The 27,703-nt window shown below is 36.8% G+C and overlaps 1 protein-coding gene across 5 annotated transcripts in view; it reads left to right on the plus strand.

Annotated features, from left to right (window-relative positions):
• Positions 1-27,703, plus strand: part of tmem266 (transmembrane protein 266) — a 55,752-nt gene that overhangs the window by 26,752 nt on the left and 1,297 nt on the right. For 4 of the 5 annotated variants that reach the window (XM_056739132.1, XM_056739130.1, XM_056739131.1 and 1 more), the window contains 6 exons: positions 10,139-10,293; positions 15,217-15,290; positions 16,792-16,848; positions 17,315-17,453; positions 21,891-22,006; positions 24,164-24,353. In XM_056739132.1, the coding sequence (XP_056595110.1) occupies positions 10,139-10,293; positions 15,217-15,290; positions 16,792-16,848; positions 17,315-17,453; positions 21,891-22,006; positions 24,164-24,353 (731 nt within the window). The remainder of the gene's footprint in view (positions 1-10,138; positions 10,294-15,216; positions 15,291-16,791; positions 16,849-17,314; positions 17,454-21,890; positions 22,007-24,163; positions 24,354-27,703) is intronic. The other variant, XM_056739133.1, reaches the window with a different exon arrangement.

Below are 27,703 nucleotides of genomic sequence, written 5' to 3' on the forward strand. Positions count from 1 at the left end.
TAACAACTGTTACTGTTTAATGAACTGCTTGTTGCGTTTTCACAGCAAATCAAAACCTCGCATGCATGAATTTATGTTTGGAGGATTGAGAATAGTTTTAAGGCGTTCATTTTATTTCACTGCTTTTGTTTTCATTCATGGAATTCAATGTGGTTCGGTGTCGTTTGGTTACCAGCATTCTACCAGCATACATATCTTCTTTGTGTTCTTCAGATCTCTAGATATCTGATTCAACCATAGAAAAAAAGTTTAATTTTGTGGTATTTTGACCATCTCACACCTTGTTTTGGTGTTTGTCTAGCACCATCATCGTAAGTAGACAGGCGACCGGGCGCTTGGCTTCCATGTGGGAGGCCGGTTGTAGTTCAAGAGCTGGCAGTCTATGAGCAGGGGTAAGACATCCAGCTTGTGAGTTATTCTTAGCATGTGCTGGCACCAGAGCTTCCTGACCGGAACAGTATGGAGGTGATGTGTTTATGTGTGCCGACTGCTTAAAATATTCATGCTTTGCGTTGTATTTTCAACCAGCACCTGTTTGCTTTGTTAACAAAAGATGTAATTGAAGAGTTAATGCACCCATTAAAAAGAAGTCTGCATGACTTCATTTTATATAGTGATTTATTGATTGACACAATTTTAATTTTTAATTGAATATTTCAAGACTTAAATACAAAAATACTAAAAGTGTTATCACATTACTTTGCTGAATTCTTTATATTATTATTATTATTAATAATATAATTCATGTTTTTTATAATGATCAGTTGTTGCTGACACCATAAGAATTTATTTTGGCATGGCAAAATTTCTGTGAATATTTAATACACTTGCTAATATTGAATCTCGCCAGACGTCACGCTGTGGCCATAGTTCATAAATCTTCTTAATGGCCTTCTGGCGTTTAAACAGCATTAAAGTTTATCTATAAAACGTGACCTTAAAGCCAAAGCATTATTCCTGAAATATCTCAACGGAAGCATTTTCTTCCCATCCCTGTTGATCACATTGGCTTTTTTCACAATGACTCAGAATCCTTCCTAAACCCAAATCTTAACTTTTTTTATGAGATGAATCTTATTTTTCACTGATCAGCCTAATACACATTTATTTAGCCTTGCATACAAATGATTTTTATTCTGGTCCCTGGAGGGTCTGCTGGGTGGTTCCTTCTCTTCTTTTGAATCGTGCAGTTGAATGGTGTTACTCAAGGACCTGTTAAGATTGCTAAGCACAAGAGGAATGTCATATTTGGGCTGAGGAAATAAAAAGTGAAAATACGTTCTTTAAAGTGTCAGAACATAATGAATAGCGTAACATGAGAATGCAGTTCTCGCTGTTGCCTCAAGGGGCGCTAGCAATAATAAGCGTAAATTGTCTTCCAGAAGGCGTATTCAGTTATTCTACTGAAGTAACAGTTTAGATCAAACTTTGCTGAACAAGTTAGTTCTAGTCAAATTTTTTGACATTTTATCCAGTTATTATGACACATGTGGTTTAATGTAAAATACAAAGGTAACTCTATCGCCCCCTTGAGGACTGAATTTCGCCACCACCACATTAAAGCAAGAATGCACGTTCTTCTGTAATTAAGTAATTCTGTAAACCCAACAAGATACTTAATGGGATACTTTAAAGGTCCCTAGCTCTAAAATTATGTTTAGATCAATTTGTGCTCTTCAATTTTTTCAGACACCTCACTTTTTAAATTTAGCTTTAATATGTTTATTGTATCCTCATGGTATTTGTGAGATCAATGATGTTGCTCTGTAATAAAAGAATCTCTCAGATGCTCAGCATATTTTATACGTAACTTTCTAAATTTTTTTCCACTGTTTTCTGTTTGCTTTCTATCTATCTCTGCTGAGGTTTGTCTGCTGGCTTTAACAGTTGTTTATAGTTTTTGCTTGTTTGCCTGATGTTGTCAGTGAAGCTCTTTCTGCTGATCTGAGACCAGTCGGTTTCTTTATCGTTAGGTTTGAAAGTAGAGGATGTGAGAGAGATTTCTCTCAGGTCAGGATGACACTTTTGACGTTCACATCGGATCCATATAACCAGTCAGAACTTCCTAACTTTGTGTCGGGAAAATTTATGGATAAAAGCTATATAAACTTGTTGTAAAAATGTAACTATATATTAGTTTTGCTTAGAGCAAGTCAGTTATGACATGCCAAGTTTTATGCTTGCATTTTTATAGCCTATGTGTTTAAGAGGTGAAGATCAGATTGTCCTTTACCAAATTTCTGTGACTTTCCAATACAATATAAAAATTGCTGAATTCTAGTAAAAATATGGCTCCCGGTTGATCATTTTCTGTGTAAATTAGCTGTGGTGTATGAACCAAGTCATTATCAGAACCCCCAAAACAGTTGCTAAATTGTTATCATTACTCTTGGAAATATCTTACATATTCTAGGCAGTAGTTGTTGTTGTAAAGACAAGATGTTCCTCTTTACAAAAATAATCCTTATAAAAAATTCAGATAGATTTGATGAAGCTCACACGAGATCGCACATGAGATCAATTCTTCATTGGCTCGGAAGATTAATGTTTTTTTGGCCCACATTTCTTTCTATTTTGTTTGCCCTGTAGTGGTTGTCAAAGCTAAGACCTCGACTGTAGTTCGATGAGGTCAGAGTCATGTGACACCTGTAAAGTGTGAATACGGTTGTTTTACTGGATGTTCGGGCATGTGAGCAGTCGGGTTGTAACTTTGTTGTTCTTGACTGCTTTTTCTAAAAGTGATTTCCTGTGTGAGACCTGATGCTTCTCACCTTCTGTTGCCATAGACTGTCAATGTCACTGCAAGAACAAAGTTCACATTTTAGAGGAATGATGTATTTGTTAATAAACATTATTTGAAAAATTAAACTTCCCTTAGGCTAATTGAAAGGTGGAAGTGTGTTCACTGAATAACACAATCCCATAAAGCACCGTAGCGAGACAAGTAAAACGTTTATGTAACAATATTCTTGAAAACTACATTTTTTTAGTTATTAATGCGAAAATCTGTAAAATTAAAAATGTTGTTTTGTATATTGTTTATAATTTGTAAAATGAATAGCTTTGTATATTTGTATGTATTGTTTATTAAAGTATCATTATATGTGCACTGTAAAACTTTGCTGTAGTTTTTGCAGCAGGTTTGACAGTAATTTACTGTAGATTTATTTACTACTTAATATACTTTCCAATCATTACTGTTTTCATTGCCCTTTGACTTTTGAGATTCAAAATGAGCGAGACGAGACTGGCATTAGCACAGCAACACTGCAAAAAGCGACATTCTTCCTAGGTATTTCTTTCTTATTTTATATTAAAATATTTAAAACCTCTTACATTACGATACATTAACATAAAAAGAAAAGGGACCCAAGATATTTTGTCTTTTTTAAAGAAAAATGTAAAAACTAGGCAAGTTTATGTATGAAACAAAATTGTATGATAAATCTACAGCAAGTTACTGGCAAAAAAAGTTTTACAGTGTATGTCAGTATGCTGCTGTCCTTCCGAAATTTGGATGTTCAAATTCACTGCATCTATATACGAAAAGTTGACTAGCACTTTTTAATATTTTTTCTTGGTTAGGTATTTGGAGTGACAAACATAAATGTTGACTAACAATAATGATTTTTGCAAAAATATGGAGATACGAGATTTCAGAAGGACAGCAGCGTTTTGCTGCATATATGACAATAATTTGCTGTAGACAGCCAACAACAGGCAGCATAGGTGTTCAGAAAACAGCCTTAGAGACTTATGTGCCTTTCATTCTTCTTCTACAACAGGAAAAAGTGAGAGAAGCCAAGTTTTACTAAGAGGCCAATATGACAGCCCATTTCTCCAGCATGCGATCGATCGCTTTCATGGTGTAATCTATCCTCCGCCCGTTGCGGATGTTCAATCTCGCTCCTGCATCTCATGTAGAGCTGATATACTGATGTCTTTATAAACCTTTCCTCTCCAGCACACACATTACCTGCCTGCACGACATCCATCAACTGTACGTGTGTGGGTTTAACAAAAGTGCGAACATTATGTGTTACGCTCTGGGGTTCTGAATATTTCAACAATGTATGTGTTCTGGTAAATAACAGTTGTGTTTTAAACATGTAGAGAAGATAATCAAAGCTTTTACAACAAAGAGTTGTATGGCAGCACAAGAATGAATCACGTGAGCATAGTTTGAGATCAGATTAAACTGTATGACAGCCATAAATGTTTTAAAGCTCTCTGTTTGGTTTGAGAGACCTGGTCATACTTTTCACAAGTCCATTAGTACCTTTCCTTAGATTTAATTTAATATTAAAGTCTTAACTTTTTCAGCAATTCCTTTGCAGGATTTTTATAAACTGTTTTAATAATTTAATGCATTTATGTTATTGGAGTTTACCGGTCTAAATTAATTACAAATCCATTAACCCAGAGACTAAATCAATAGAGTGATTTACTTATTGTATAGTGTATGTGATTTGAGATTTTATACAAAGACTTTCTTCAAAGCAAGTTATAATATTTGAAGATTTGACTAATTTAATTTATAATAGTAATGGTGTTCATAGTAATTAAGTCTGGGGATAGTTGTCACCCTTTTGATTTCTCAGTGCAGGTTTTATTATAAGTCAGACTCTATATACTGTACACTGTAAAAAAATGAAAATGTACACTGATAAATTTCTGCCAGTACTTTATCAGTTTATCTTATGGACATTTCTGTTAATGTTGTGTTTGTATAGAATATTCTTCCATATGTGTACCGTATAGTTCAAATAATATAATATAGTAAAACAAAAGTTTTTCACATACAATTTCATGTTTTAAATGTTTTCTTCAAAGTTTGCAGTCTCTTTCTGTAATTTGACATTTTTTACAGTATTTAAAAAAATATGTACGCTAAAACTGTAAATTTCTGTAAGATTAGAGTTTGCTACATTATATGTTAAAAAAGCTGTCAAAAAAGCTGTAAAATTCTGTATTTTTTACAGCGTATACATAAGTGTTGGCCACAAACTTTTTGACTAAATTAATATATTAACTTAATAATTATTTTTGATAAAATTTTAAACTAGGTGTCAGTTGTTTTTTTATTGCAATTAATCACATGCTTTTTGTGCAATTAATCACTTAGTATTAAGTTAAGTATACATATTAAACATCGTATACTTTATGTACTTTACATTTTAGTCATTTCTTTTACGAAACAGATGTTATAGAAATATAGAATTTCAGGTGCCGCGAGTTAATATAATTAATAATTTAGTTAATTATTATTATAATTCACATTTTTAATGTTTTAAAGTATACAGCCCATTTAAACGCTTAAACCTTTCTGACATCTAGGGCCATCACTAAAAGTCACACAGGCAAAATATTTTTACATTTTATGATGCAAAATCAGGATTAGGTAAAGTGTGGAAAAGACATCACGTGCTGACAGTTCATTCGCTTTCACCTCTAATATGACTGGCACCTCTGTGGTCTGAGCCAGCAAGGATGCATCCAGCTCTCGAATGCCCATGTGGCACCAGGATGGGGCTCTTCTGTGACCTTGACAGGAGAGGATTGAGAAAGAGATCCTTCAGGAACCAGAGACAACACATGTCCTCTTCTCTCTCTGCCCTCCAAAACCCAACGCAATTGTTTTCATCTCCTTGAAATTGAGGTTTTGTTTAAAATGATTTATCCATTGCTCTCATAAAGGTCAGAGGTTTGGCTTTGAATCCGACCAGCTGCTGCCATTTCAGCATAAAAAACTAACCTAATGCCATCACCTCGGTTCCGGGCTGTTGTCGTCACCCTTTGAGTCCTAACAGAATGCTTCTAGCATACCACAGCTGCTGCCCGACCAAACATACTGAACCAAACCTTATTTTATCCTATGTTTCTTGACTTTCATTATTAAATGAGCTTTAGAGATTGAATATAGAGAGTTGAACGATCTGCTAAGAATTGTTTCCAAAGTTTGGTTTCCTGTACGCATGAAAAATTCACAATTCACAGTCACAAAAAGTATTTTTTAGAAGTGGGACGGTGCTCTATAAATAAATGCTTTAACTGTACTATGATATGTTGTTATCACATGATGATGTCATGTGATTCATCAGCAAAATGCGCCCAGTCATCACGAAACAATTGCAATCATTTTATTATGTTATTAAATTTTTGTATACACTGCTTTTCAAACATTAATTGTCTTATTTAATTGTAATTTATTTATTAAAAAAAAATTAACTATAAAAAATAGTAAATCAAAACTTTGAAAAACACAAATGGAACTATTGTTATTATAACATGTGTTGTTTTTATGGTGTACCTGTATATAAAAAATATTTATATCTTTATAAAATATAGTCTTTGAGTAGTCACTGTTTGTCTAGAACTTGCAGAAATGTTCCCTCGTCGTTTTATTGAGAAACTTCTTAAAGTCTCACCCTTAAGCCCTATTTTTAGTTCTGTGTCGGGCCTACGCCGTAGGCTATGTGTCGGTTTTCAGTTATACTTCTACGTCGTTGTCAGCGTCAACAGGCAATGACCACTAGGCGTCACTGTCAACTCGCGTCTTGCATGTGTAACCAAGACAAGAAGAAGAAGCTGCAGCTCATTTGAGAAGCATTAGCAATGATAGCTGTAAGTAAACGGACACGTTTGTTGCAGATTTGAGATGTTTAATACAGAAGCACAAATATTTTACTTAGATAATTCGGAAATACGTTTGAGTAAACACGACTCTATCGCAGAGTTTTTTGATTTGAGGGAGGGGTTCAAACAGACCAATCCCAGCGCTTGCAGTCCGCGTTGAGTTGAGGCATAGGGTATGCGGCTCTGCGTAGGCTACGGTGTAAGTCTGGCGCTAAACTATAAATTGAACTTAAGATGTTGTTTAAACTTTAGTTAAAGAATGTCCAGTAGGGAATGGCGATGTCTACAGTGAAAAGTTGGGGTATGTCAGCTTGCTAGTTGGCCATCTCCCAAAACATTAAAAACAAATATATCAGGTCTCCAGTCTTTTTAGCGACCAGTTTTAAAGACAGCGTGAGCATTTTCACAAGTACTCGCGCATTGCTTTTCATTGCAATTTCATTTCCCACACTGTGATGTATACAGTATTGTAGTGACATCATCCAGTATTCAGTAACGCTTTACAGTAAGATTGTATTTGTTAGCATTCATTGATCTTAGTTTAAACTAGTTCATGCACAATGATCTAACATGAAAAACTGTATTTAAATTTACCAACATTAACAATGGTTAATACATGCTCAAAAAATGCTCATTGTTAGTTAAAGCATTGACTGATGTAAACAAATGCAGTCTTATTGTAAAGTGTTATTATACGAACACAGAAATTGCACTGTATTCCTAACCATAGTAGTATGGAAGTATGCCAGTATGCCATTGTGACACAGCCCTGGTTTAAAGGGTCATCCCTTGACTATACTACAGCACAGAGCTGAAGCCCTTCAGTCTTGTATATTCATTCTTCTCTAAAGTGCCTTTGTTCCTGCTGGGATACACCTCATGAGTCCATTCCTCCTTATTTATGACCTATAAATCCTAAATAATCACTATGCCTCTGTCACTACACATGTTCGACAGAGAGAGCAGCATTGTTGAATTAGATTTACATGAGAACGGCTTCAACCAGTCTGGCCAAGCTGGTCTCCCTGCCTCAAAACAGCGCTTAAAACCATCTTAAGCTGGTTTTCCAGATGAGAAAACTAGCTTTTCCACCCATTACCAGCTGGTCGATCGTGAAAAAAAATGTCTTGCAATGTTAAGGGTCAACCCTGTTGACCAAAGTAGTCACGGAATTAAATATAATAAAGCGACAGCGCAATACGTGCCGATTACAGTTGTTATGCATCAGGAGGCTTGCTGTTCTCACTTCAGGGAAGGCGTAAAGTTACAAAATGCTTAGGCGGTATTATTAGACACCAGCGTTCAGCCAACCACACAGAATCCGTGTCTCATCTGCCCTTCCCGCTCGTGCCGCACAAGGGCGAAGCCCAAAGTGAGCAAATATAGTCCATCTGATCAAATGATGGCACGGCCATGCTGTTAAGCAATCATCTTTTTGGCTGCGTCTGATAAGTGGAGTCTGTATCCTCCAGATGGTGTGCGCGCGTGTTTCTGTGCGTGCATGTGCGTGCGTCTGTGGATGCGACACAGAGAGTCACAGGATGAGGTTAGTCTGGCCACACTGATCTGTCTTTACCATGCTGCCAAAATCAGTATCCGCTCCCCTGAGCAGGAACCCAGGACGCACGGCAAGAGCTTGGAGCGCAGTCTGGAAAATTCTGCGCAAATGCTTGAAATTCCATCATTTCAGCAAAATGAAATGGTGAAGAGAGTGTATGTTTTGGTGCAGACGGATGCCAAACAGTATTGGATGGATCATGGTTTCTGAGGTTTGGCTCAGTCCTGTGAAAACCTGGGCTATGTTTGGAATTGTTTTCCAGCATACTGTTACAGAGTAGTGTGTACTGTTATATATTTTTAAAGAGGGTATCCAGTTTGCAATGAAAAGTGCTTCATACGGAAGTTTGCACCATTTTTGACATTCACACTCAGCATTTATTTGTTTCAAAATAAATTGATACAATTTTGCAAAAACAGTCCTTTACGCATTATATGGTGGTAAGGTATATGGCACCAATTTTCAGTATTAACAACAAATATGATTTATTGCATTTTCTACATTTTACAAATTTTATAGATAGTTTCATCGGATGCAGTGGCCTGGCTCGAAGTTAACTTCCGGTCTGTGTTTGTTGATCGGTCTGGGTAGTGAATAATAGTATAACTATTTATATGTTATTTAAATTATACTTATATTAATTTATATTCATATTTTATTGTATAAAATTTGTACTAAATAAACTGAATTTTATTGTAGGTCATTTTTTAAATGAATAATTTGATCGTGTAACTTGGTCGCATTTAAGTTTAGCCAAGTACTGGCTAGACATTCTTTTAACTTGTCAGCTAATGTAATTTACTTGTTATTTCTTTTGCTTGTTATCAGAAATAATCTACAGGGTCTCTATTCTCTGTGGATCTGTACTGGAAGTGAAATTCGGGGCACAAAAGCGTGAATGCGCGGTAACTTTTGTTTATGTTGTTGCCTTAAAACTGTCTATATTTATTCAAGATAACCTTTTTATTCAGCTATACTTTTTATTCACAAAACATGAACATCACCTTTTCCCATATTATTTTTAATTTGGCGATATATTTGGCCACCCTGGAATTCCAAAAAAGACATGCACAATATGTACTGTGCAATATACATGCAACATTCCTTGAAGGAGTAGCACAAATTTAAAGCTATTAAAATAATTATGTTTATTCAAATTAGTAAAAATTTCCCGAACCTGAATAATGAAATAAATAAGGTCATGTTTTGAATAAAAGGTTCAAGTTTTAAAGTAAACTTATTATTAAATTACTAATATATTAGCTGAAGATAAAAACTGAAACAAATTAAATTAACTTAAAATAAATTGAACATTATTTAGCAATAAACAAATAAATAACAAAATTACAGAAATACAGCAAAATTGCTCAAGATAACTCACAATTAACATGAAAATTAAAATATACAAATAAAAAGTAATTTAAAATATTTCATAAACTATCATAAAACGGAAGACTGTAATAACTAGAACAGTAAAATGAGAGATGGAGATTATAAGCCCTCAACAAGGCAATTCAATTAGTTAGCATTTAGAAGACAGAGGAAAAGAGAGATAGTAAGAAAATGTGATTATTCATAGTGAGACTCGCTCACAAGAGTCCACTGAAAGGTTTACTGCCTAAAAAAAGAAAAAAACACTGCAAATGAAGGCTATGAGCAGTTGCTACTAATCTACTGTAGTCTACACATTGGATCACTCAAAAGTGTGAAACGCTGTCAAATGTGATGTTTACATTTTGTCAGAGGAGCGTTTTCATGATTCCAGAACAATTTGGTGGACGTTCCCTGTCGTGGGAACCGAAAATGATTTAAGTTCAGGGGGACAAAATGATCTCCTTAGAAACTAAGAGTGATGCAAGTGTATGTTTGTTGGCTGAACAGAACTATAAGACATGCATATAAAAATGCTTATATTAGCAAATGTTATTACTTTTCTGTCTGCAGGTCGAACTGGCTGAAGCCATGCTGTGGGCGGAGAGCGGCGTTGTGGCAGGTCTGTTTGTTGAGTGCAGGCTTCAACTGTTTCCTGGTGGCCTGTGTCATCCTTGTGGTGCTTTTACTGACTCTGGAGCTGCTCATCGATACCAAACTCCTACAATGTGAGTATTTCTTTTCTTCAGGAGCTGATCTGAGGTCAGACAACTCAGAAAAGTAGTAGTGGACAAATAAAATCTAGATTGAAATGAACTCAAAGGTCCAAATTTACCGGCATCTAGTGGTGATTTGCGAGTTGCAACCAACTGCTCACTCCTCCCCTCTCCTTCGAAGCACTACGGTGGCTGACACAAAACTAAGATGTTGTTACGTTTAAACTTCTTTGCTGAGGGTGATAACGTATTTACAAAACGTGCTCTGAGCAGTTTGTCCGTTTAGGGCTGCTGTAGAAACAACATGGTGAATTCCATGTAAGAGGACCCGCGCTGTATGGAGAAAGAAATAGCTCACTCTAAGATAATAAAAACATAACCATTCATTATGGTCAAACACCTTTGAAGACATGTATATTATATTGCATTTCTGTCAATAGATATACAAATTACAAATCGCTAGTAGTTTAGATCTAACTTTAAAATCTATGTGTCCATGACCATCCTTTAAAAAAGTACTTTTAATGATGTAAACTATGTTTGCCCTTTTCACTCAGCTGAACATCTACACTTGTTGATCTTGCAGAAATGCTCTTAGTCTTAATTTTGACTTAAGTGTCGTTCAGTGAAGTTTAAGACCGATTCAATGATTTAAACACAAAATGGCCGCCCTTGACCTCGGAATCAGCCAATAAAGATCCTGCATGTGTGAAGTCACAGCAGCATAACGCCATTTATTCATGACTGAATTAAGACGTTACAATTATTTAATTATTTATTGTTTTATTATTTTATATGTATAAAGCTGCTATCCATAACTTATTTGTGTAAAATAAATACAAATTTAGTTATTGGGCAAATCTGTCTGCCTGGGTTCCTCAAATTTAAAAAGGTAAACTTATAATAGTGATTGATCATTTGAGTTTGGGTTTTGAGGCCGCTTTGACAAACGATCGGTTTGAATGGGCGTTCCGCCATGAAGACTTGGAAGTAAACACCCACTGCTATGATTGGATAGCGATTTGCGTAGTAAACTTAGTTGGAGCCTCCTGTGAATTTGGTTAGAGACATAACGTTAGGTTGCACATTCGGCCTATTCCAAAACACTATACCAACACACTTTATAAAAGCCTCCATTATTTGCAAACGGTGGATAAAACCTTGAAAAATTATTTATGAGCCCACCAAATCACAGAGATGCCGATTCGCATGGGACAAACATTTTATCACAGGACCTCGGTGTTCATCAAAATACGGGAGGTCATATGTGGGGGAATTTTTACTTTACAAATTACAGATATGGCCGATTCGCACGGATTAAGATCACAGACAACCTCTGCAAGTATTACAAATGACTAGAGCTCCCCAGGTAACACTAATCCCAAAACTGACGCATAGTATAAATATCTTGTACTCACATAAGATTGCTCCTCCATTCCTATCGGATCCAATAGTTACGGCACAGCACTGCTTTTTAATTTTAGTCTCTCCGCAAATCCCTCGTAGGCTTCTGCCTTATTCACAAGGATTAATGTTTTACCCACTTGAGCTGGAACGTCTTTAAAAACAATCTTCGGAATCCGAAGGAAGGTTATGCAGCAACTGTCTTCTTCCACAACCAGGCACTCCACAATATTTAGATATCTTTAACGGCATGTTTGTTTATTGCATGCTCGCTTTATCTGGTTCCGCGCAACTTGTTACTTCAGTACTGTCATGCGCGAACCACTGGGCGGGGCTAGAGAAGTAGTCGTTGATATTTTTCTGTGGAGGCGGTGTTCAACCTATCAATGACATCATAGATTGCATCATAGGTGCATTCCAGGACCTGGCGTTCGCTGGGCCTGGTGTCAATAACAGTTGTAGTGTCAGTAACAAGGGCGTTTTCAGTTGATTACGATTCCCTCTTATATAACCAAAGCTTGGGTTAAAATTGATGTCTTAATTCATAGCCCCTTTAAATAATTAAGGAGCTGTCTAAACACTTATGAACCTTTATTAATCACTGTATTTCTGTAAGAGAGTCAATTTACGTCATTCTTAGAGTTTTACTCTGATTGGCTTTATACAAATGGGCCCTGACCTCCCCTGAGGTTCCTATTTATAAACATATAAATATGAAGAGTTTATTTCCAGAAAGTTTGGATTGTGTGTTTTATTGTGTTAGTCAACTGTATTTTTTAGTTAATATAGCTTACATCAAAATAAATCAACTGCAGTTTGATTGATATTAATTGGAATGCACAATAAAAAACATGATTTTTTTGATATTTGGTGATATTTGCCTGGACATTTTATTATTTCTCTCGAGAGCCCGTTGTAAATCCAAATAGAAATGGCTATTCATTCTGTGCAGGAGAATCACTGACGCAGTTCATCGCCACTGAACTGTGATCGATGACTGAAGCATATATCAGCCCGTGTCTCCGGCTCCTCTGGATGTGAGCGTAGAGAGCAGGACAGCCACCGGTCGGCGAGATGAATGTATTATGGGCTTGAGGGAGATGAATGGAGTGATGGGCAGATCAGTGATCAGCGCAAACCAAGACATATGGGCAGAGAGACGGGCAGCACTGAATAGAGTTGATGTCTTGCCCCATAACAGAGTGGATAAATAAACAGAGTTCTGGATGTGGATGGGTTGAATATCATATCATATGCTTCTCAAGCCTACTCATTGAATGTGACATGTGCACATGTGGGGATTTGGAGAAAAGTCACTGGGAGGTCAAAAAGGAGAGAGAAATTGTAGAACTAGTAAACTTTCATTTTAAAGGTTAGCGGCATCTAGTGGTGAATTTACAAATTGCAACCAACGGCTCACTTGACCCCTCCCTTTTGAAGCACTACGGTGGCTGACACAGAACTAAGATGTCATCAGGTTTTTGAAATGGGCATCATGTCATTTTGGTTATATGGGCAGTGGCGTAACATTTACATTTAGTCATTTAGCAGACGCTTTTATCCAAAGCGACTTACAAAGAGTTTAGGGAGCAATACGCGATATGAACAGCTAGTGTTACGGATGTAGATGAAATCCAGCGGGTTTCCTGACCTATGAGTACAGGCTGTGATGAGGCGCGTGAGGTCGAACGAGGGCGTGTGGGTGTGGAAGTCAGAAGCAAAGGGTTTCTCCAGGTGGATGTTGAAGTCCCAAAAGACTACAAGAGGGCCGCCATCCTCCGGGAATGATGAGAGCAGCACATCAAACTCTCAATGGAGTTGTGAATAGGACCAGGGAGGCGGTAAACTACAACAACGCTGAGCTGAGTGGGAAAAGTGAAAAATGAATAGTTGTTACATAGGGAAGATAGTGTGGAATATTTCCAATTATTGTTGATAAGCAAACCTAGTTTGTGGAGAGATCAGCGGGTGTGGCTGAGTTTTCAGGACAAATCTAGAATGTGTAGTAAGATCTAGAAAGAGAATGTCAGACTATCTTGTAAACGCATGGATGAAGTCAGTCTTGTTCACAGCTGACTGGCAGTTCCAGAGAGAGACAGAGGTGCAGAAGGGTAGGTGTGAATGGGATGCACGTGAGAGTGAGCACGTCGTGCCTTGCGTCTTGGGTGAGAACACTGTCTGCGGTGGAGAACAGGAATAAACTTGAAACACATGATGTTAGTAAACAATTAAGTGAAAGCAAAGTAATGTTAAATATAGTGATGTGTCTAGCATGAGTCGAGCAGGTAGAGTCGCAGGTCTTTACTCTCGTCAGTCTTCACACGAGGAGGCTGAACACGAGGGCTGACGCTTACAAAAACGCTAACAACTTAGCAATCAGTCAACGAATAATTAAATAAACAAGCTCAAGTCATTAACAAACAACAGGCAACAGTCCAGTTCAACAGTTAAAAACAAGGTTACAGGGGAAACAGCAGACTCGCGCACATCCGCATGAATTGTGATGACAATTCGCTTCTCCTAAATTACCAGAGTAAAAATAAAGTAAAAATATAAAGTAAATAACCAAAATCACCGTATATAGCAAGCACGGCGCAGACTTTTGGAACTGAAAGCAAGCGTGCGTGTCAGGGGGACAGAGAAAGAGTGCACATGAAAAAGGTGAAAGGGACTTTTTGACTGTTTAGATGGTAAGATGCTTTATTGCATTCCTCTAGATGCGGTAAATAAAGTAACTTTATTGGTAGTTCATTGGCAATGAACGTGCTGTGTTCGCTTTTGTCAAAAATAATGAATTATTATCGAGTAGGTCTAGTTTTAAGAATAGTTTTGAGGCGAGGTCTATTGTATGGCACAGCATTGTTACGTGATGTTTAAGGAAATTTAATTTTATTATTTGTGGTTTGTGTTTTCAAAATTATGTGCCCCTGCATCTCAGACATTTTGCCTAAACTCGTTTATTTTGCCATTTGTGACTTGATTCGGGTTTATTTCGTTTATTTATTATAAAGTTAAATTCTGTTCCAAATAAATTCTGTAAATTTATGTTTGATTGTTCTTTGGTGCACCCTTGACCACCTGGTGAGGGCCACACATGCACGGTTGCGCGCGCACATGCACAAACACACGCACACGTCTGATTCGATTATCAGTCGACTGCAGACAAGACGTGGCAATTCTGATACGATTATGTAAATTCTTAGTCGGGGACACCCCTACATTGCACCTTTAATTTAAAAGTTTGTTTGGAGCCAAATTAAATTCTCCCACCAAAGAGGTAGTCCCGTCCTTAACTCACTGCTTCGGTTGAACCAGACGTCAACATCTTGTAATGTACAACTAAACCGAGCATTGTTTTAAAATAGAATGTTGCAAGCTAGATTTAAACCTGCATCACCCACATGAGCAGCCACAGCTCCTAACTTAATTTTTTTTATGTAAACAAATTTTAGCTTGAATCAGTACAGAGGCTACAAACTGGTCTCCGATCAGCAGAAAAACTGACATCATCTCTGTATTTTGTGTCCACAGTTAATAATGCATTCCAGTTCGCCTGTATCATTCACTGGATCAGCCTGGTCATCCTGTCCGTATTCTTCACTGAGGTAAAACATTTTCTCACGTGTGTCTCTTTGCGTTCTTTAATGTGAATACACTTCTCACTTTATTTTTACTTGAATGGCATAGTGTGGCGCAGATGCAGATTAGGACTCTAGATCGGTGGCTCTCAAACTGGGGGGGCCAAGATGGATCCGGGGGGTCACAGATTTTGTGGCATATTTATGTTTAAGAGTTTTATTATAGATTTTGTTCAATCAAACATCAGAAAAGTAAAACCACCAAAACAAGTTCCAGCATTGTATAACTGAATGTGTCTTTGGTTTCAATTCTAAGTTTAAGATTTTAAGTCTTTATTTGGGGGGGAGCAAAGCGATGCACTCTACACAAAGGGGGCTTTACAAAATAAACGTTTGAGAACCACTGTTCTAGATGTTCTTCGCCCTGTCCTTACGTGATATTTGAAAGGCTCTTATAGGGAAAGTTCACCCAAAAATTCTGTCATTTTTAATTCCCCCTCATGTAAAACCTGTATGATTCTTTCTTCTGCAAAAAAAAAGGAAGTTAATGGGTTTCAATGCTGTTTGGTTATCAACATTCTTCTAAATATCTTTGTGTTCTGCAGAAGAAAGAAAGTCATACAGGATCGAAATGACATGACATTCATTTTTGGGTGAACCGTCCCTTTAAGGCATACTATACAATGCATAAAATGCACCTTAATGCACATTAAAACCAAATCTTGTCTGACTGTTTATGCTTTAGGGGTGTTTTAAATGAACAAAAATAAAATATGTAATGCTGTTACTGTACTTTAACAAAGTGTGTGTGTCCGGACACGTGCTGACTTGTATCGATTCCCATTTGAGATCCAGTTGCATTTGTCCCTGGCTCTTTTAAAGCACACTTGCATTTATTTCCGTCGACTTGTGTTTTACGCGTCAATAAAAGCCGCGAGGCAAGAGGGGAAGGTTCAGGGCTGGTCACATGAATAAGCCAGAGAAAGAGAAGAACACTATATAGGAGATATAAAGAGAGACCAGTGTGTGCTACCTGAGTCAGCATTCACTAAAGCACTGCCTCTCTTCTGAGTCTCCATGAGATCTCGCCTGCGTGTGAGTTTATGAATACATATTGCAGGTCACTGATAAATTATGAGCCGCAGTCTGAGAAGATGAATGTAAAAAAGGGGTCCGGGGGTGGAAAAGAGGTTTTGCGGAGGATGGGGTTATTTCACTGCCAAATGGAGGCGAATTCTGTTGCCAACGCATCACAATATCATTTAGGATTTGAATTACCCTGCGCGCCTGTTTTTCTCTGCAAACTCATTATTTATGTTTGCGCTTTGCGAGTCTCTTGAAAAGTAATGTTTTTCAGCATTTCCTGCCTTTCAAAAATACTGCTGTAGATGATTTCCCAGAATGCAATGCACCCGAGTTCGAAATCTGATGCTTATGATTTTCATTTTTTTCTTTCGCTGTCTGTTTGTCCTTTCCACTTACATCCTGTCTCTCTGCCTCTTTCGTCCTGTCTCTCTCTCTCCGTCAGACTGTCTTTAGGATTGTGGTGCTCGGGATATGGGATTATATAGAGAACAAAGTTGAGGTAAGCTCCCTGGGGTCCCATTAGCACGGGGAAATAGAGAGAGGAGGCAAGCCCTTGAAACTTAATGAAGGATGAGCCTGTCTCCCTGGCGCAGTGTCAAACTCGCAATGTCACATTGTTGCCTAGGCATGCGAGGGTCCATCAAAACTGTGTGATGATTGGATATTCGGCGCACTCATTTGCATAAAGAATTTCTTTACACAAACTCGGAACACTGACACTAGATTTGTATCATGATAGTAGGCTATTCAGGTGTATTTATGACTTTTAACACGACCAGCAGCCCAAAAACAAATACTGAATAACAGACAAAAACTACAATTTGCATAAACATTTATTGTCAAACTGATGAAATAGAGTCTGCATTATTATGTCACATCCATCAGTATAGAATGCATTCTCACATGCTCTTACAAGCTAGAACATGATGTACGTATTGTTGTTTTTTGTGTCGTGTATTATTCAGGTGTTTGATGGTGCTGTGATTGTACTCTCTCTGGCCCCAATGGTGGCCTCAACCGTGGCCAATGGCCCCAGCAGCCCGTGGGACGCCATCAGCCTCATTATCACTCTCCGCATCTGGAGAGTCAAGAGAATCATTGACGGTAAGAACGGATGGGTGACATCAACCTGAATACTGTGACATCATCACTATATTTACAGGACAATGCTGAAATCAACATACGACGATATTGCACAGCATTATACAAGTGAAAAAAATATGATTTATTAGAAAAAAACACTAATAAAGCAATGCTTTTATAGTAAATGTAATATATCATTATATTATATATTATATTATATTATATTCTATTGTATTGCATTGCATTGCATTGCATTGCATTGCATTGCATTGCATTGCATTGCATTGCATTGCATTGCATTTCATTGCATTGCATTGCATTGCATTATATTATATTATATTATATTATATTAATTATATTATTATTTGCAAAGGTAAAATACAAATATATAAAAAAACAATATATTAAAACCACATTATTATATGTTTTCTTGTCCAGCCGAGTGCAAGTTGTGATATATGCCTCACACAGTTCAATGCTATTGCTGCCAGCGTTGCTCCAATTAAGATTCAGATTGATTCAGATTCCTTTTGTCGGTACTGAGAGGGGCATAATGTCCATAATGACTTGGCACAGCTTCTGTTTATGCAAGTGTACTTGTGGTCGATGTCTGAGGCAGGTCACCCTCATTTTCACTGAACATCATTGAACAGCACTGCCAGCTGGGTTTACAGGAGGACTGCTGATGACCATGAACACGAGAGTCCTTATACCAGCAATTGAATCTGTTCTCACATTAAGCTCTATCTGGACAGCCTGCCTATAAAGATTGTTTTACTTGCATTATCAAATTGGTTTTCAAGTTTTGATTTACATTCTTTGTTTCATTCATGTTCTAGTGTCCCTTAGGAATTTCTTCTAAGGAGCACGAGGGACGTTAACTGTGTTCCTCCTTTTTTCCATACTCAATGATCTTTGATACTGACTTTTGAAGTCTTTGTACATTAATGTCATACAGATTTTTATTTTAGGCTAGCTTAATTTTATGTCCTTTTGGAGCATGGGGATGAGAAGCCTTATTTCTTGTTTTTTATTAGAATTTGGGGTGGACTGTCCCTTTAATAACCCCGTAAATGGTGCGTTCAAAACACATCGGATTTAAGATATTTCCCACCTGATCCCGGATATCATTTCTGGAACGGCGCTGTTTTAATCTTCATAAAATCTTTACGTAATGTTTAAATGCATCATTAGTCAAATGAATGTTTTCAAATAAATAAAATAGCATGACTTCTAATACTAATGATAATGCAAATACTTTTAATGTTACTTAATCCCGACGTTACATCCAGGTCTGTTGTGGAAATCCGAGGTGTTTTGACTAATGCATGCCTTCAGAACTCTGATGGATATCTTCAACCTGGAAATAACGTCTCGACGATATTGTCCGTTGCAGACGTTAATGACATATTATTAGGAACAGGATTATTGGGAACACCATACTAATACTGTGTTTGACCCCCTTTCGCCTTCAGAACTGCCTTAATTCTACGTGGCATTGATTCAACAAGGTGCTGAAAGCATTCTTTAGAAATGTTGGCCCATATTAATAGGATAGCATCTTGCAGTTGATGGAGATTTGTGGGATGCATGAAGCTCCCGTTCCACCTTATCCCAAAGATGCTCTATTGGGTTGAGATCTGGTGACTGTGGGGGCCATTTTAGTACAGTGAACTCATTGTCATGTTCAAGAAACCAATTTGAAATGATTGGAGCTTTGTGACATGGTGCATTATCCTGCTGGAAGTAGCCATCAGAGGATGTGTACATGGTGGTCATAAAGGGATGGACATGGTCAGAAACAATGCTCAGGTAGGCCGTGGCATTTAAACGATGCCCAATTGGCACTAAGGGGCCTAAAGTGTGCCAAGAAAACATCCCCCACACCAATTAAACCTCATGAGTTCGGTTGTTGTGTTGGTGCGTCTCAGTCAGTGTGTCGCCCCCCTGTGGTCATTCAGTAAAGTACACAGCAGTGCGCATTGCAAAAGGAGGATCTTATTATTATTTAACTATGGAAGTAATCAGAGACAAAAGTGAGTCTTCATTTCTGATTTATCTTAAATGAATCTCACGTGTGTCTCATCTAGAGATTCAGAGGAGATCTCTAGTGCTGTTTGCATAAATATGTATGACATATCCAGGGATGGGCAGTATTTCAAATACATGTATTTAAAATACGTATTTGAAATACAAAATAGTATTTTGTATTTTGTATTTTAAAGCCTTTGGAAAAATCTAATGTAATTTGTATTTAAATACATTTAAGATGAGTATTTTTGTATTTTCAAAATACTCAAAATACTTTGAGCCAGTCAACCTTTTTATTAGGGGGTTTTCGTGCATCAACCAACATAATTCAGGCCAGACACGCCCTTCCCCCAGCAATCATGCACGTGAGCTTCAGCTGTAGATACAACCCAGCATTGGATCTGCGACTTTTCTAGAATAATGTGAGGATTTCATGGTCAATTTTATTTGTGTTTAAAATATTAACGTTACTGCGTGTTAGGTATGGGTGATGTCATGACAACATCAACATGTCGTAGATTCGTAGCGATTATATAAATTGATTTAACTTTTTTTAAATAGTTTATAGAGCTATTGGGGTAAGTAAATATTTATGTTTACCTTTTAGTGGGCAGGAATAATTGGAACATGAGAGTGGAAAAAGAAACAAGTGTGAATGAATAATTGTGATTTGTTATTAAAAGGAAAGGAAATTCTAATTCTCACTTTTTGTGCACTCCGAGACGGAGAGTCACGTGTGACGCGGTAAGCGTTGGAATAAGCGCACAGTTGCCGCTTTGTCTTGTAGTTTTCTGCAGTTGAAGCCTTGTTTATACTTTACAATTCACATAAATACTCCGCGAAACTGTTTACTGCGCGCACTCCTCATTAAACCGACGAGGCTTTTATGCTTGACGTCCTCTCCGTTGTATAAATCTGTGAAACGACGGGCAGCGACTCTGATAAATTCTTCTCCAAATCATCAAAAAGGAGCGATGAGAGAAAGTCATTTGTTTGCCGAATAATTTGTGAAACACTCCTCTCGTGATTAATGCATTTCTTCACATATAAATTGATTAGATTTTGGGTCATTTTTAGGTCATTATGTGAAAAAGGTTTTGAGTACACTTCTTAAACCCTCAGTAAAACACAGTTAACTTCAAATTGTGACATTATAACAAAACATATCAATATATGATAACATTAAACACTAAATTGAAAAATACTGTCTTATACATTTTTAAATGCATTATTTTCTTTTAATTAACGATTGTATTAAACAAAATAATCTCCATCAGTTTAGTGTATTGACTGTGTGCATCTGTGATGACACTGATGAATGATACACAACACAAAATCTTTATCTTTCAGTAGAAAAAAAACAACTTTGGGCGAATAATGCCAAATTCTAATTTTATTTATTTTTTATTTTAGACAAAATTTCTATTTTTGTTACTGGTTTCGAAGTTATGATGGTGATAAAACATAATAAAATAAAAACATTTATAAAGTGTCTTTTTTTGTAGATGCGTATTTCCTACCGGGCAGGGGAAGGGAAGCGGTAAATAAAATGAAAACGAAAGTTTCTTAGCAGTTAAACACATCATGCTTTTGGCATTTAGAATAGGCCCAGAAAGATTTCAGCCTAATAGGGGTACCTGCACTGAATCACCAATTTCACATGTATTTTGAGTATTTTCAAAATACAAAATACTGTATTTGTATTTAAATACATTTTTCCACACAGTATTTTGTATTTGTATTTAAATACACTTTTCCACTCAGTATTTTGTATTTGTATTTTAAATACATTTACATGTATTTATGCCCATCCCTGGACATATCGCTTGTTGCTCCATAACTCTTTGTAAGTCTATTTGGATAAAAGCGTCTGTTTAATGAATAAATGTAAATAAATGGTTGTCTCATTTGAATTTAAACAAAACTGTGAAGTCGACCTGTGGACATAAATTTAATAATAGCACATTTAATTACAAATTTAATAATTGCTAAAATACAATAAAGGTAGAGATAATATTGCCTGGATTGAGTCTTACCAAACAACTACATGATATAGTACCACATACTGTGATGGTATGAGAAACTGTTTATTTTGTAGTACAAGTCAAAAATGATGTGAAATATATTTGAATTTACTCCAAATATTAATATTTTAAGATTATTAATAACCAATAATCCTTACAGTCAATATACTACGAAAGCTTTAATTTTGTGTAAACTTTGTTCAAGTATTCTTAAAAAAATGTATGTAATATAAAATTACTTGCTACTCCAAGCAACTTTAAAGGATTCTATGTAAACCACGGTACATAACATACATGATCAAATCCTGTTATCGTACATTTTGTTTAGGGAAAGAGGTCGCATTCAGGGTAGAAAACGTTGACTTTCGTTTGCTGATGCTCATCTGTACCCTGTTTTCTCTAGCGTACGTTCTGCAGGTGAAGGTGGAGATGGAGATGGAGATCCAGCAGTACGAGAAGACCAAAGCGGTGAGGGAGGAACAGCTGGAGAGACTCACACAGATCTGTCAGGAACAGGCCGTGAGTGATGTGTTTTGCCTTCTCTGCTTCCTCACTTACAAAAATAACACAAGACGCAAAGGTAAAGCTGTGACAATCTGGCCCGTAATAATTCTAGACATTGAGGGGACCAACAGACCTTAATGTGTCATCATTCATAAAGACCATAATCTGTTTCCATTGAAGGGCATTCAAAATGAACAGACTTGATCAAGTGTCAAGTGTGCTAAACCACAATATACTGACACTTCTAATATTTTGCCCTCTATCCTTTTGTACCTAGTTTTACACTTTTTTCTTTGCGTTTGTGCTTTTGTGCATAATCTCAAATTCTTATTGCTGTATGCGATATGCTGTAGTGTGCATTTCACCAGCAGAGGGCAGCACTTGGACACAGAATCAATTATGACTCGGATTTTGACTACTCAGTAAAACTATTGACATGACTTTTAAATCAGTTTTTTAGACTGTATCTGGTTTTAAGATTTTATTGAGATGAGACTGTGTATGCTATTAACCTTTTAGTTCGGACGGCTATTGAGATTTTACATCAGACTGTATATAGTATTGATATTTTTTTAGATCAGACTGTATTGGGTTTTTATTTTTATTTGAGATCAGACTGTATCTAGTATTGACACTTTTTCGATCAGACTGTATCTGGTATTGACCATTTTTAAGATCACACTGAATGTGGTATTGACATTGTTGTAAGAAGAGACTATATTGGGTAGTTACACTTTTTTTTTTGATCAGATTGTATCTTGTATTGACATTTTTGAGATCAGACTGTATTGGTTTTTGAGATCAGACTGTATCTAGTATTCACATTTTTTAGATCAGACAGTATCTAGTATTCACATTCTTTAGATCAGACTGTATCTGGTTTTTACATTTTTGAGATCAAACTGTATTGTTTTTGTTTTTTTTAAGTCAAACTGTATCTTGTATTGACATTTCAGATCAGACTGTATCTAGTATGCACATTTTTGAGATCAGACTGTAATTGGTATTGACCATTTTTAAGATCAGACTGTATGTGGTGTTGACATTGTTGTAAAATAAGAAAATAATGGGTTTTTAAAAATTTGCGATCCGACTTTATCAGGGAGAGACCTTTTTAACAAACCTGTGATGAAGTGTTCAACGGTCATCAGCATCTTAAATTATATACGTTTTTTTATATATATATATTTTATGTATGTTCGTTTATAACACTATGCTTTGCATTAAATTACATTTGCGTCAAATTACAAAAAAATGGTTAATGCTAATCTAAGGCTGTTTTTTTAAACAGCGTCTATGGAAGTCACGGTAAATTTGACTTCATGCTCTCTTTTGACTGCCTTTATCAGCAATAATGAGCACTTAAGAATGCAAAAAAAATTATGGTAGTCTTCCATTTATGACGTGAAAAGCACCATTAACATTTTTTCTTGGTATAGAGATGTCACAAAAATACAGCATCGACACGAACCGTGATTTAAAACCATGATTATTGATACTGTATTAGTTGCGCACAACATAGTATGTTAATATTGTAAATAATTCATCGCTCAGTTTTGCATTAAGAGCCACAATGGTTACAAACTCTCTCCCAACACTCAAATTTTAAGTGTGTTTTGTTGGCCAAAAAGTAGAAAACAAAATGGAAGATAAATTTGACTGATAGCATCATTTATTCATTAAATAAGCCCTAGTTGGGTATTGTCATTTTTTTTATTAAAAACACCACTTGCATTTCTCTTCTTCAGAAATCAGCATCACTGATGTCCACAAAAAATGGTATCCTGAATATCTCATATTTTTAACCGTACCAAGCTTACTCATCATTTCTGATTGGGTCTCGCTGAATGATGCAAGCATCCGTTTCAAGATGAAATACAACCCAAAGTATTACATAAGACCCCCTCTGTCTGTTATGGGACCAGCAGTCAGATAAAACACATACGCCCATCTATTCTTTCTGGCTGTGATCCAGCAATCAATGTCCACTAATACACACTATCTACGTGGGGTTGAGATAAAACATTTATGTCCAAACAAAGATCATCTGTTGGGAACTGATCTGAGACCTGTCGATATCAGCAGAGGTTCTCTGTGTCTTTCTGTGCTAGAACATATACCATTATAAACCATTTTCCAAAAATCATTTTTGACCGTTTTCCTCTCTTACAGTTTGAGATAAGGCAGTTGAGAGCTCACCTGGCGCAGCAGGATTTGGATCTGGCCGCCGAGCGAGAGGCCGCCATGCAGATTCACCATGTGTGGGGGAAGCAAAGCACCTTTCAGGAAATAGACGGCCTGGGGCCCGCTGGATCTGACACGGAGTGCAGGGCCAATACCAGAGAACCCAGACCACCTCCAGGTACCCTGTCCTGTCCTACATTCACTGTGTGCCTGTCCCTCCCAGTGCCCGTATGTACCTTTATTGTACTATTATGCACTCGCCAGGCTTAAAAGTGTACTTTATGAAAGGGTAGCGCCCCGTCTTTACGAAATTCTGCAAATTGAGGTATAAAATATGCATATACCATAAAAACCAGATAAGGCCTAGTGTTTCATAAAATCAGTCTAACGTACAATCTCCCTTACAAAAAAAGTGTATTTAAGAGTTTAATTTCTATAAGTATACTTCTTTTAATGTACTTTCAATCTACACATCAAAAATATACTTAAAATCACTAGGTATACTTGACATATACTGACAGGAAAATGTAAGTATAAAGCAGCGGAATAAATTAAGAGATTATTTCAAAAGGGATATAAATTATTTTGAATTTACTATGTATAGTTATGTATTTAGGTCAAATGGTAATTGTTGCTTCATCCTGTGAACCACTCACAATATTTCTCCCGAATTTCAAATAAAACTATTATTTCTATTTGCATTTAATTGCAGAAAATGAAAACTGGAGAACCAGGTCAAATGCTCTATATTTTATCAGAACTCAAATACTGCAGATAAAACAAGTTCAGGTTTACTTTTATTTGTACATGTATTTATGAAAAGTAAAAAGAAAAAAAAAAGATGTGATCATTTGTGAGTTTTTCCGCGGCTGTATATATTGTATATACTGTACATATACATATACAAAATTTAAGTATTCCAAGTGTACTTTGCTTGTAGTTCTGTTTACTTTTATGAACTTAAAGTATCCTATGAACTCACTTGTTTAGCTGCAGTATAAATAACACTGCAAAAAATGACTTTCTTGCTAAGACTTTTTTTCTTGTTTTCAAGTAAAAATGTCTAAAAATTCTTGAATCAAGAAGCATTTTCTTGATGAGCATACGGAACTAAGAAAATAAATCTTGTTTTTAGTAAAAATATATGAAATTTCATAGAATTTTTGTTAAAAACAAGCAAAAAAATCTGCCAATGGGGTAAGAAAAATAACCTTGAATTGAGCGACTAAGAAAAAGGTCAACCTTAATTCAAGATTATGTTTCTTACCCCATTGGCAGATTTTTTTGCTTGTTTAAAGCACTAATTCACTGAAATTTCATATTTTCCCCCCCAAAAAAAACTTATTTTCTTAGGCCATTTTACTCATCGAGAAAATGTATCTTGATTTAAGAATTTGTAGACATTTTAACCGGAAAACAAGAAAAAAAGACTAAGTTAGAAAGTCATTTTTTGCAGTGAACACATTAGTTATTTAATATAGTTAATACAAAAATAATATAATACTTTACCCAAGTATATAAAAAAAACTTGAAGCATACGTAGCTTTTGTAAGGGCTGGCCTAATAAGACATTGTTTTTTTTTATTGTATTATTGACCATTATACAGTGTTTTTAAGGTATACATCCTTGAAGGATTTATTGAGAGTTGTCATATTGTCTAATACAGTCGTGGCATTGACTTAAAAATACTGTGTTTCACAAAGATATGCAGTATACCATAGAAACATGTGGAAAAATAACCTACGGATACAAAATAAATGTCACTGCCAATACTTTTGGGCATATGTAACTGAAATGATACTATGGTCTTTATTGGCTTAACATTTACTGCAAGGTGGTTCAAAAACTGCTCCATATATGAACACGAAGTCAGCCAAGCCGCAACATCCCTTCAGTATTTATACCGTGACAGTCCTAGCAGGACAGATCGTATGATATCCCATTCTAACAGAGCGCTATAATGTTGCTTTCATCATGTCAGGTCACATTGGGATCTGTTAGGCAGGAGTACAGCTGTTATACACACAAACACACAGGCAGCTCTGTGCATTGGGCCTTGTTCCTCCACAAAGAGTATTCAACTATGGCACAAACATCTGTTACTTTAACCTAAAAAAAACCACAACGGTCTGTCTGCGAGCCACACTTCACCCCCCAGAGAATTGTGGGAAATACGGGCACCGGGAGCCAGCCCGTGGCGTTTTCTTTTAAGAGCCACACAAACAGAAAGAGCTGTCAAAGGAAAGCCAGACCCCTGGAGAGGGAAGAGACAAAACGCAAAGTGACGGTACCCTGAAGGCACGTACTGTAGGTAGCGACCGTATTTTATATTTGGCGCCGCTAAAACACCCATAAGAAGGGAGTTAGATGCATTTAAGGGCCGAAGACAAAGACGCAAAAAGTATAAGGCCTGCCGAGTGACCTTATTTTGCCGTTTGAAGTCTGAAGGCCTGAACCTCTCGGAGTTCACGGAGAGCGAGACGTCTTTCATCTTCGCTGCGGTTCGGATGAGAATTTATAGCGCTCAGCGACAGCAAAGAGATACTGTGTGACATAATCATTTTGAATCATCGTTCTGAAAGTCTGCTCAGTTTCAGGAACTGGATTCCTGAAGGGCTGGATGGAGACACTAAAAATAAAGTTTATTAAGCGATTAGGTTTTGACAGAACGTAACATTCTCAGCACGCAGGACAAGGAAGTCCGTCAGGACCTCAACGCTCACACAAGTGATTCTGTCTGGCAGTCTGTGTGATACATGCACACCCTTACAAATAAAGTGCTGGGTTGGTTGCTAGGGCGTTGCTAGAAGGTTGCAAGGGTTTTGAGTTGGTTGGTTATTAGTACAGTACGTGCCCAAATCGTAAACAACCCTCATTTTATGTGCGGTGCTGTTTCTGGAGTATTGTGAGTGGTTGCTGGGGCGTTGCTAGGTGGTTGCTAGGGTTTTTTGGTTGGTTGCTAGTTACGTGTAGTTCATTTCCTGCCCAAATCATAAACAACCACAAATGTATGAATTTTTGTGGTACTTAAATTATCCATGTAGTCAAAGTCAAAGTTAAAGTAAAAACAAGCCACAGCATAGTCATTCATGTCTGTAGCACAAACAATGCAAAGTTTCACACTAAAGTGTAGTATTGAGGGTGAGGTGAGGATTGTGTGAAACCCACAAATTAAAGTATGAGATTAAGTAAACACCACTAACTTGTATTTTGGCGATATGACAACCATTTTTGAAAAGGCACAACCTCTTTCTGAATCACACCGACTCACACTGACTTCATCACACACACCGGCAGGAAGTGGTAAAAGCGTGTGTGTGTGCAATGAGCATGAGGGTGTGGGGTTGTCTTCATCCTCATGTGTTATTTATTCAGCTACAATAGTCTTAGTGGTTTTTTAAGTCGTCTGCCCATCTCCTCCTGATGAATATTTCAGACAGTAAAAATGAATGTAAAAAGGTGCCGGGAGCCAGGTCTCGTCTCCTGAGGATACAGACGACTCTCTGAGCACTGCCAGGCAGATCATC

This window comes from Triplophysa dalaica, chromosome 24 (assembly GCF_015846415.1).
Source record: "Triplophysa dalaica isolate WHDGS20190420 chromosome 24, ASM1584641v1, whole genome shotgun sequence".
Taxonomy (NCBI): Eukaryota; Metazoa; Chordata; class Actinopteri; order Cypriniformes; family Nemacheilidae; genus Triplophysa; species Triplophysa dalaica.